Raw genomic sequence first — 12,154 nt, forward strand, 5'->3', positions numbered from 1 at the left:
CTCACACACTCACCCAGTCACTCTCACACTCACCCAGTCACTCTCACACTCACTCAGTCACTCTCACATTCACCCAGTCACTCACAGCCACTACATCAACCAGTGTGTGTTTGGCCTGTGGGAGGAAAGCAGAACCCGAGAGGAAACCCACACAGACACAGAGAGAACACACCACACACCTCACAGACAGTCACCCAGAGGAAACCCACACAGACACAGAGAGAACACAACACACTCCTCACAGACAGTCACCCTGAGGAAACCCACGCAGACACAGGGAGAACACACCACACTCCTCACAGACAGTGGCCCGAGGAGAGGATGCCAGCATCTACAGCGTCACCATGTGGCCCTTATTAATAATTATGCTTATTCAGGTTTATTCCAGTTTATTCCAGGTTTATTCAGGTTTATTCCAGTTTATTCCACGGTTCTGTATGTGTTATAAGACCCTGTGAATGAATGTTTTTAGTGGCGTCAACCCGTCTTATTTCGAGAGATATTCTGGATCACGGCTTTCAGTAGCGATTTCTTTTCCCTGAAAGCAGACACGTGCTGGTGATAATCTCAGTCGAACCAGGACAGAGAATAAGAGCCGTCACAGCTGCCCGTGGTGTTCCAGCCCCGGTCCAATCCATCACAGATGTGTATAACAGTCCGTCACGTCCTCGCGCCGACACTCAGACACGTTTTCATTCTGAATATTGACCAAAGGTATTGGGAAACTCACTGGAGCTTGCCGTCTTAACCGCGCCTCCATGAACCCATGAGCACCGTGAGCAGAATGCTCTTATTGTTGTTTATTTTATTTATTTTCTCACCGCCGCAGTGGGATGGACGACCTTCACAGAGGACGGGGGACGGGCGGCGGGGGGTTTTAACAACAATAAAACAATCATAATAACAATAATAATGTGTTGGAGGCTGTAAATATGTGAGATCTGCTCAGGGCAGAGAGGTTAGTCCACCTTAAAAAACGCTTTTCAATTAAAACTGTAATTTAACAGCGGTTTAGAGGAGAGAGGTCCTGACTCCAATCCACCGCTCATTTACATAATTGTCCCATAAAGCCAATTTCACATCTGTAAATCTTAATTTGAAAATATGTCTCTTGTCTCTGTGTGTCTCTCTGTCTTTCTGTGCGTGTGTGTGTGTGTGTGTTTGTGTGTGTTGGAAAAGATGGACAAGTTCTTTATTGAATTAAATCAGGGTTAAGTTATGACCTGGTCATTTCCTGTGAGGTTTAATCACCTCATTTTTACCAGCACACATTGTGTAGACTCCTTACTGTGGGTCAGTGTTCATAATACATTCATAACCCCTTCATAACTCTTTCATATCCATTTTATAACCCTTTCAAAAACCTCCAGAAACTGGCATAACACAAAAATACATCCCAGACAGGGCACACATCCATCAGAGGGCATCACACACTCACCCAGTCATTCACACACACACACACACACACACACACCTGTGTGAGTGACTGTGTGAGTGTGTGATGCCCTGTGGTGTGATCTCCAGATCCACCATGCCCCTGAGGTGATGAAACAGTTATGGAAAATGAATGAATGAAGTTGTCGCTACTGTAATAGTGATGAGGCTTAGCTTCTTTCCAAACGCCCCCTAGTGGCCACACCGGATATTCTCCTGGTGTAGCAGTGGTGATAGAGGGATCCCGGCATATTCACATTCACTGAAATAAGTCAGAGCAGAATCAGAGTCTCTGTGCACTCCGTGACTACTATTACTGTAGAAATTATGTACTTTCTGTCCTGTTGAGGGGGGCTGTGTGGAGCCGTCAGTGCTGAGTCCTGTTGTGTTTACGATACACATAATCCATATGCAACAAAACAAAATTACACTTGAGTTTACGTCATTTATTTATTTCAAAGTGTTGCATGAAATTAAATCATCTACATCCAGAGATATTTTACCATTTTAGTTATCAACTTTGGTGGGGTCTTTAGTGTCACTTCTGCTCACCATTTCTGACCACAACAAAATGAACATCCAGGAATGTCCGGCTTTGTGCGTCCATGGTCATTACCCATCAGCCTCACTGCACTGTTCACAGACGACCACTAGGGGCGCTGTGTTAGAAACACATGCTGCTACACCATGCTGATGTGATTGGTGCTGTATGAGAGCGAGCAGTGTCCCTGACCTCTGTGTGTTTTTCTCTCTTTTACACAGGAGACTCGCATCAACTGCGTCCAGATTGCTCGCAAAGGTAACACACCTGTTCACACACCTCAGAGTCCATGAGGGAACCCTTTGTCTAGAACCTCAGAAATGGTTCCACTCACTGCTCAGGGTCTTAACACAGTCCTGAACTGAAGGGGTTCTTCAGGAGTGTAGTCCTCTTCTCGACTTTTTGGTGAAGAATTTAAATGTTGGTACATTGCTGTGAGGATTTGATGGCTTTCAGTCTTCACATAATCATCAGGGACATGGTCAGGGGCTGATGCTGGGGGTGAGTTGTCAATTATAGCATGGTGGCACTGCTGTGTCTGATCCACTCGTACCAGCGCAATTGATGTAAAGTGAACTGTCCTGTTTACTCTCTCTCTCTGTCTCTTTCTCTCTCTCTCTGTCTCTTTCTCTCTCTCTCTCTGTCTCTTTCTCTCTCTCTCTCTGTCTCTCTCTCTGTATCTTTCCTCTCTCTCTCTCTCTCTCTCTCTCTCTCTCTCTCTGTGTGTGTGTGTGTGTGGATGGAGATCAGTCCTGTAACTGTTGTCATGTAGACGTCTGTAAACTATATTCCGGTGATTTAAGGTACCAGTCCACCTTAAATTCGGTGCATCGACAATGTTCTCTGGGTCAGTAGCACGTCAGAAACAGTCCTGTGTCGGTCTAAACATTGGTTCGATGTCAGAGGTTGTTGTAGTGGGTCACTGGAGATGAACATAGCTGTGTTTATGATTGATTACAGCCTGCATCGGTCAGGACGTCTCTTTAATACAGAGACAATTATGAAAACAGTGCCCAGATTTATTCACTGGCCTCAGTTTCCTTTCATCCGCTACAATATTTCACACCAAGTGTTTCCAGAAACAGGAGACAGATCTGTGCCAGGAGCCATACATTTGATTAAACGGAGTGTAACCACTGCTTTGGTGCAGATTCTTCCCAAATGTGAGAGATTCAGAGCTTTGACTGTGATGTTTATTTTGTGGGATGCTGCCTTCATGCAAATCTGGCAACTGGCCACTACAGACGGGAGGATAAATTATAGGAGATAAATACACCAGATTATAAAAACCAGATTCCTCATTAACTTCAAAGGTGACCCTAAGAGTTTGATTTGAAATCTGTTTTTTTAAAACCTCATGGGGTCAGGAAAAAGTGTCTGTTTAATAAAACAGGTCTGTGTTAATTTTCCTGAATATTTATTTAACAACAAAAGCCCAAAGAACAGGTTTCTAAAGCTGTCTCTGAACTGGACTGTACTCACAGTAAATGTGAGTAAATGTAAACACAGTTAGAGTCTGACACCTGCGGCTCACTCCAGAAAAGTGGAGACGGAGGTGAGTTTCCCTCTGAGCTCCATCCCCTTTCCTTTACTGGTGCTGTGGGAGCATTTGGGAACTGAGGAGACTCGGCGCTGCAGGTTTGTGAGTGGAGTTCTCTCTCGATACGAGACTCCAGCTGCTCCACAGTCTGCGGTCACCGCCGTCTGATTCTCCTCTTCATGATGACCACAGGAGATGAAGTCGACAAATTCAAAAACTGTGTTTTGTGACAAAGACAACAGCGGATCACCTCTCCACAATTCAGGACCCCTCTGTTCTCACAGCAGCATCACTGTACACACACAGCACTGAGCAAAAGTCAGAGACCATACAGCATTTATTTACTGTCCTCTAAAGACGTTCAGAACACGCTCCACACAGACGCCCCACACACCACTATCACACCACTCTCACTGACACAGAGGGTGTTTCTCATATAAACCTCTGTAAAACCTGCTATTAAAATAAACCCACTAAGATCTCTCCCTTGTTTCGATGTGGTTTCTGAGCACGGAGACAATGCCCCCTGGAGTTTATTCACAAAAGTGATATGGAAGGAAACACAACTCTTTTTCACATTTACTTCTTATGATATTGCTTTATTGCGCAGAACATTTGAGAATGTTTAGGATGGAAACCCAGGTTATGATGAGGGTTTCTCCTGAAGAGCCGTCTGAGGGCTGAAAGGTCAGGCTCATTCAGCAGTGGTGTCCGACCTTGTCCGACACGGACTGAGATGTCCCCGAAGGTCCTGAATTTTCTGCAGTGTTGTGGACTGTGAGAGACTTAAACTCAGTGAGATCTTGCACTGAGAAATGTTCTTTTTGATCATAGAGTTTATGGCAGACATTACAGGGCATTAAAACACAATCTAAAGCTCCATAAAGACTGTAATAATGCTTTGTGAATAAGGTTTTATTATAGGTGTTACCCCAAGGTTCAGTTCCAGCAGGTGGATTAGACTCTGGAGGCGATAAAGTCCATCCAAACCCCTGTGATTTGGGGATTAGAGCCAACCAAAGTCTCGCTCTCTCTGATCACTTTTCTCTCTGTTCGCTCTGTCTCCTGTGTCTCTCTCTCTCCCTCTCTCTCTCTCTCTCTCTCTCTCTCTCTATCTATCTATCTATCTATCTATCTATCTCTCTCCGTTGTGACTCTTTTGTGACTATTTTTCACACTCTTTCATAAAATGCCTTTGTTTCCTTTCTTTTTTTCAAGTTCCTCCAGTGTGTGGAACAGAGGAACTGTGTTCTCTGGAGTGATGGACTTCCTCTGGTGTGTAGAACAGTGGAACTGTGTTCTCTGGAATGATGGACTTCCTCTGGTGTGTGGAACGGTGGAACTGTGTTCTCTGGAGTGATGGAGTTCCTCTGGTGTGTGGAACGGTGGAACTGTGTTCTCTGGAGTGATGGACTTCCTCTGGTGTGTGGAACAGTGGAACTGTGTTCTCTGGAGTGACGGGGTTCCTCTGGTGTGTGGAACAGTGGAACTGTGTTCTCTGGAGTGATGGGGTTCCTCTGGTGTGTGGAACAGTGGAACTGTGTTCTCTGGAGTGATGGAGTTCCTCTGATGTGTGGAACAGTGGAACTGTGTTCTCTGGAGTAATGGGGTTCCTCTGGTGTGTGGAACAGTGGAACTGTGTTCTCTGGAGTAATGGAGTTCCTCTGGTGTGGAGAACAGTGGAACTGTGTTCTCTGGAGTGATGGAGTTCCTCTGGTGTGTGGAACAGTGCAACTGTGTTCACTGGAGTGACGGAGTTCCTCTGGTGTGTTGAACAGTGAAACTGTGTTCTCTGGAGTGATGGAGTTCTTCTGGTGTGTGGAACAGTGAAACTGTGTTCACTGGAGTGATGGAGTTCCTCTGGTGTGTGGAACAGTGAAACTGTGTTCACTGGAGTGATGGAGTTCCTCTGGTGTGTGGAACAGTGAAACTGTGTTCTCTGGAGTGACGGAGTTCCTCTGGTGTGTGGAACAGTTAAACTGTGTTCACTGGAGCGATGGAGTTCCTCTGGTCTGTGGAATAGTGGAACTGTGTTCGCTGGAGTGATGGGGTTCATCTGGTGTGTGGAACAGTGGAACTGTGTTCTCTGGAGCGATGGAGTTCCTCTGCTGTGTGGAACAGTTAAACTGTGTTCACTGGAGTGATGGAGTTCCTCTGGTGTGTGGAACAGTGGAACTGTGTTCTTTGGAGTGACGGAGTTCTTCTGGTGTGTGGAACAGTGGAACTGTGTTCTCTGGAGTGACGGAGTTCTTCTGGTGTGTGGAACAGTGGGACTGTGTTCTCTGGAGCGATGGAGTTCCTCTGGTGTGTGGAACAGTGGAACTGTATTCACTGGAGTGATGGAGTTCCTCTGGTGTGTGGAACAGTGGAACTGTGTTCTCTGGAGTGACGGAGTTCTTCTGGTGTGTGGAACAGTGGAACTGTGTTCTCTGGAGCGATGGAGTTCTTCTGGTGTGTGGAACAGTGGAACTGTGTTCTCTGGAGCGATGGAGTTCCTCTGGTCTGTGGAATAGTGGAACTGTGTTTGCTGGAGTGATGGGGTTCATCTGGTGTGTGGAACAGTGGAACTGTGTTCTCTGGAGTGATGGGGTTCCTCTGATGTGTGGAACAGAGGAACTGTGTTCTCTGGAGCGATGGGGTTCCTCTGATGTGTGGAACAGTGGAACTGTGTTCTCTGGAGCGATGGGGTTCCTCTGGGGTGAGTTGGAGTGGTGAGTTTGATCCAGAACTCATCCTCAACACCAACCCCTGACCCTCACTGATGATGATGAGGCTGTACTCCATCAAATCCTCACAGCAGTGATCCAGTGTGTGATTCACAGAAGGACAGAGACAGTGGTGGATTGAGGTTGTTGTGTGGTTTTCCTTGCTCTGGTTCTGCAGCAGATTTAAAGGTATCCAGTGTAAACACAAACGCTTTGACGCTGAACGTTTATTAAATGATGGAACGTGGCGTTCTGTAGTGCTGCTTTTCTGTTTGAATTCTGCATTTTCACTAAAAACCTGACTCTTTTTTTTGACAGCAGACCAATTTTCAGTCAATTTGGACGTTGTAGGCTCGCTGTGTGGGCGGAGAGAAATCTGAGAAACACTCATTCACAGCTTCAAAGTCTTTGTGATGATTCACTGACCTGTAAGAGGGAGAACAGGGCCTCTGTCACTGCTGCTCTTGGTTCAGCACTGCAGGAACAGCACTGTGTAACTTTTGGTGGATGGGAGTGTAGGAAACCCATCCCTCTTTCTTCCAACCTCCCCATTGGACATGATTGGGTGGTGCTGAAAAAATGAATTGCACTCTGTAACTGTAGGAGGAGCCCAGAAGAAAAACTATCAAATCTTACATAGTGTTGCTTTAAAGTCATTAACGGTCAATTCTGTGGTGAAATAGTTCTTCAGAATGATGAAGAACTTCTGTAGAACATCAAAAGGCTTCTTTCTTCTATTGTTATAATGTCCAAAAGAAACATTGTATTAACATTGTATAAATATTTAATTTTTTATCTGGTTCTCTGTCTCTCAGCTGCGTGTAAGGACCACAAACATGCCCTGGAGGTCTCCCAGCATGTTGAGGACATGGGGCTGATCCTGGGGGCTTGTGCTGGGGGGCTGGTCATCCTCATCCTTCTGCTCGGAGCCATCGTTATTATCGTTAAGAAAGGGTAAGACACAAAGAATGTGTTTTATAATTTAACAGTCCTGACTCTGAATTGAGTTGGATCTTGATCTGAATCAAGAAAGACCTTGATTCTAAAATAGAATTGGACACAAAGAAATTTTTATAATGTTTCATAAATGTTTTATAATGTAACAGACCTGACTCTGAATCGATTTGGAACTTGACTCTGAGTCGAGTTGAAGCAGAGGTCAGCCATTACAGCATCTCAAGGTTTGAGGCCACATCAAACACTGTGACATCATCACACTCTGACACTACAGGAGCCTAGAGGGACCAAAAGTTCAAAATGTCAAAAGCCACCTCTTCTTTGTGATGAATTTCTCTCGGGCGCAGTTTCTCCTCGGATGAATTTCCTGCCACGGCGAGAGGATTTTTCTCCTTCACTGATTAAAGCCTGGCTCTGAAGAAGAGTTGGAGCCGTGTCTGAAATCCGAGAGGGTTTGGCTGAAGTAAACAAGTCACAGAATGTTCTCGTTACACAACCGTCTTCTCAGCCTCGGCCTCTGAAGATGTGTGTGCAGCGTTTGAGGTCTATTGTACTTTAACTCAATAAAAAAAGATAGCTGAAAGCTCCTTTAAACACACTTCCAGAAGAATTATGTTCACCTTTGCCTGCTGTAAAAATTACTTCATCAGTTTCAGAGCGAACTGGAGTTTCCTATCACTGTGTAAAAGATGCAGGAGGCTTCCTTTATTGTTGGATGCACTGTTTCTCCATCACTGTGTAAAAGATGTGTTTCTGATCAGTGTCAAATATTCCAGATTTGACCGGATGATTCCTTTTCAGAGATCATAAAATTAGTAATTTTGCATTAAATGTAGGGTGCTACAACAACAATACACCCACAGGAAACAAACAAATGATGAGGGGACTCTCTCTGAAAGGCATCTCTCGCTGATTTAACTTGATAAACAAAAAGATAATTTATTGCAGACTCGATTATTCCGTTATTTTTCTAGCAGCCACTTAATTTACCGTAAAACACAGAAGAGAATACCCAGCTGTGTCTGTGTTATTATTGTGAATAAATCATGTTGTAAAATTTGTGCATGCTTCAGACCCATCATTTTAAATTTACAAGTAATCAATCTCTTCCTTTTCCTCGGATTAAGGCCCAACAGAAAAGAAACACCTGGAAATAACAGCTCTGAAATGTTCTGAACCGAGTCTGGAGGAAAACTCACACACAACAGAGAACACAGTTCCACTGTGGAGAGAGAGAGAGAGAGAGAGAGAGAGAGAGAGAGAGAGAGAGAGAGAGAGAGAGGAAGAAAGGATAGATGGAACAAGAATAGAGAATGTATAAAAGGGAGCAGAGGGACAAATAACAGATAATTGCGATAAGAAACAAAATAGAAAGAGAAGAGAAAAAAGAAAGATACAAAGAGGAAAAGAACAGACAGTATATGAAATAATGAGAGAGAGAGAGAGAGAGAGAGAGAGAGAGAGAGAGAGAGAGAGAGAGAGAGAGAGAGACTGTCTTATGAAGGTTCTTTACATGTTCCAGAGACTGGGAAATAATTTACATAATTATAATTGTGTAGCTTTATTACTGTGAGTGTTACCTATTAAATTTGTTCTATCACTCTCTCTCTCTCTCTCTCTCTCTCTCTCTCTCTCTCTCTCTCTCTCTCTCTCTCTCCAGAAGAGACTTTTATTCGTACCCTTACTATCCGTAAGTGAATCTGTTATTTTCTCGCTCTGCCTTGTTTGCTGTGCCTCCTTATTTCCGCTTCATCCTTCACCCTTCCTTCATTCCCTCCATTCTCGCTGCTCGCTCAGTCCTCTATCACTCCATCTTTGCTTTCCTATCGCCCCCCCCCCCCCTCTTATATTTATTCTGTTTACCCTTCCGTCCCTTAATCCTCCTCTCCCGTCCTCTCCGTATCTCTGTTAGTCCTCCCCGTATTTACTCTACAGTCTGAAAAACTGTTCATTCCACCTTAAATGACAGAGGCGTTATATTGTGACACCTTAAGGACTTTAAATAAACTGCAGTTAGTTTGTAAGTAACTAATTCTCAATTTAAGGTGGACATTGAAAATAAAACATTGAAATGTTTAAATAAATGTGTCAGAATGCATCTTCTGCACTATTTAAGGTGGAATTTAAGTTTCACATAAAGACACCATAATGTATCTGCTGCAACATTTAAGGTGAAAGCAATTTAAGGTACCTGAATGTAAATGTGTCAGTATTTAATGTGGAATGGAAGATTTAAATAAACATGTCAGAATGTATCTACTTCAGCATTTAAGGTGGAAGCATTTTAAGGTACCTGAATGTAAATGTTTCAGATTTTAATGTGGATTGGCCCATTCAAATGTGTAAATGTATCTGCTGCACTATTTAATGTGGAATGAAGAGGCCAGAATGTAACTATTTCATAATTTAATGTGGACGTATTCAAATGTGACTGCTGCACCGTTGAGGTTGGAAGCAGCGTAAGGTGTCAGAATGTAAATATTGCAACTTTTAATGTGGAATGAAAGCTGTGAACCTGACGCTGGGGACTGTGAGGCGATCTGTGTCTCTGTGATTATCCCCTCTCTCCTTTTTTTATGCATCACAGGAGAAAGAAGGTGAACATGAACAAGGCAGCCATGACGTACCGTCAGGAGAAGAACAGGAAGCTGGGATCTCTGGACTGCAGCACGGCCGACCAGAGCACGCTCCAACAGGACGAACGCACCACACACACATTTATGGACACACACAGCTGCAGCGCCAGGAGTGAGTCCATACACACACACACACGCGCGCGCACAGAACACCTTCAAAGACCTTCATACACAGTCTAACTCTCAGCTCACCTGGGGGCTGTCAGACAGGTGGTCTTCACCACGGGGTGTGTGTGTGTGTGTGTGTGTGTGTTTGTGTTTGTGGGGGGTGTATATATAAATATTAATGACATACATATTTTTATCGCTTTAACCTGTGGGTTTAGTCAGTTACAGTAACACACACGGCACTTTATAAAATGTACAACCTCCTAATGTCAGGGTTGAAAACGCCTGTCCACAGGTGTGTGTGGGGGTCTCTGTGTCTCAGGGTCTCAATTTTACTTTTCATTTCATTCCGCCTTAAGGGGGAATTAGTTGGAATTTGTAGGAGTTTAAGGCAGAATGTGAATTCTGCTAAATTTAAAGTGGAACTCAATATTCGAATTAAGGTGCAAGCATGTGATTTATGCACATTTTATGGTGGAATCAGTTGATCTTGCGGGAATGTAATCTTTTGTTTGTAATCGAACACTCTTTTCTGTCTGTCTGACTCCCTCTCCGTCTGTCTGTTTGTGTGTCTCTGTCTGTTTCTTTGTCGGTCTGTCTGTCTCTGTTTGTCTGTCTGTTTGTCTGTCTGTTTCTCTGTCGGTCTGTCTGTCTCTGTTTGTCTGTCTGTATCTGTCTGTTTCTCTGTCGATCTGTCTGTCTGTCTATGTTTCTCTGTCTGTGTCTCTGTCTCTGTCTCTCTGTCTCTCTGTCTGTATCTGTCTGTCTCTGCAGCGGAGCAGCGGAGTTCGGTGAACGAGTCGAGCAGTCTCCTGGGCGGTTCTCCGCGGCGTCTCTGCCGGAGGAAGAGTTCTCCATATCACTCTGGGCAGCTCCACCCGGCCGTGAGGGTCGCTGATCTCCTGCAGCACATCAACCAGATGAAGACCGCCGAGGGGTACGGCTTCAAACAGGAGTATGAGGTTAGAACCATAAGTTCTACATACTTTCAGAATCATAGGCTCTAGACACACAGTCTGTTCAGTGGGTTCAGAAGTCAAAGCCTGCTCCACTAAATCTGTCTGAATTAGGGATAGAACAAGGTCAGAGCATGTACCATCGGTTCTAGATATTGTGGGTTCTAGGTTCTCTCTCTCCCTCTCTCTCTCTCACTCCCTCTCTTTGTCAATCCCTCTCTCTCTCCCTCTCTCTGTCACTCCCTCTCTCTCACTCCCTCTGTCACTCTCTCTCTCTCTCTCCCTCTGTCATTCCCTCCCTCTCTCTCACTCCCTGTCTGTCACTCCCTCTCTCTCTCTCCCTCTCTCTCACTCCCTCTCTCTCTCTCTCTCTCTTTCACTATCTCTCCATTTCTCTCTCTCTCTCTCTCTCTTTTTTTTCTCTGTTCAGAAGGTGTTTAGTAAAATTTCTCCAGGGTGCAAGGCAGAGAGAGAGAGAGAAATGAAGAGATAGTGAAAGAGAGGGAGCGGGATAGAGGGAAAGAAATAATATGAACATGCTGCTATTGGCTCTTTAAATCTGACAGAGCTCTTTTAAAGTCAAAGATTAAAATGAATTTTTAATGAATATTTGATTTCTGTCTTTCGCAGAGTTTTTTTGACGGTTGGGACGTCTCTAAAAAAAAGGACAAGACCAAAGGGCGACACGACACGCTGCTGGACCGTGAGTCACACGCGGACGCGGATTAAAGCCTCAGACCAAAAGCTTTGTTGTGGTTTAAGAGAAACACAGAGAGAGTGGTTCTAAAGTTTGCGGAGCTAAATTTAAACACAAAGCAAAGCCAAGAGCGAGCAATGTAGCTCAGCAACTCCTGCTGATACTTTATATATATCTTATACATGTTTATATTATAATCATCACTGACCCTAAACTCTCCTCAGGAGAACGATCTGAAATGGGTTTATAAATCCACGGTTAGAGTCTCTTTGTTTTTCTGAGAAAATAAAGCTGGTAAACATTATAATAAAATATTAATGAATTATAGAGAAATATACGTTCTCTAAAACAACATATAAACCAGTGGCTATTAATATGTACATAAAACATTATAAAATAAGAGCACATGACTTCATGAAGTAAGGATTATTATTCATATCATAAAGCAAGGAACAGTCAAGATACTGACACCTAGTCATTCAGAGATGACAAAACGATCTGATTGTTCATCTGATGTGAGCTTCGTGTCTTAGAAATGTAGTTAAATTTATAAAAAAGTTACATTTTAAAACTCTTAGCT

The 12,154-nt window shown here is 43.9% G+C and overlaps 1 protein-coding gene across 4 annotated transcripts in view; it reads left to right on the forward strand.

Moving 5' to 3' along the window:
* The window catches only part of ptprua (protein tyrosine phosphatase receptor type Ua), a 219,007-nt gene that overhangs the window by 168,710 nt on the left and 38,143 nt on the right, over positions 1-12,154 (forward strand). For 2 of the 4 annotated variants that reach the window (XM_066673817.1, XM_066673819.1), the window contains exons 13-18: positions 2,197-2,233; positions 7,036-7,174; positions 8,838-8,867; positions 9,765-9,925; positions 10,696-10,883; positions 11,508-11,580. In XM_066673817.1, the coding sequence (XP_066529914.1) occupies positions 2,197-2,233; positions 7,036-7,174; positions 8,838-8,867; positions 9,765-9,925; positions 10,696-10,883; positions 11,508-11,580 (628 nt within the window). The remainder of the gene's footprint in view (positions 1-2,196; positions 2,234-7,035; positions 7,175-8,837; positions 8,868-9,764; positions 9,926-10,695; positions 10,884-11,507; positions 11,581-12,154) is intronic. The other 2 variants (XM_066673820.1, XM_066673821.1) reach the window with 1 other exon arrangement.

The sequence above is a fragment of the Hoplias malabaricus genome, chromosome 6 (assembly GCF_029633855.1).
Source record: "Hoplias malabaricus isolate fHopMal1 chromosome 6, fHopMal1.hap1, whole genome shotgun sequence".
Taxonomy (NCBI): Eukaryota; Metazoa; Chordata; class Actinopteri; order Characiformes; family Erythrinidae; genus Hoplias; species Hoplias malabaricus.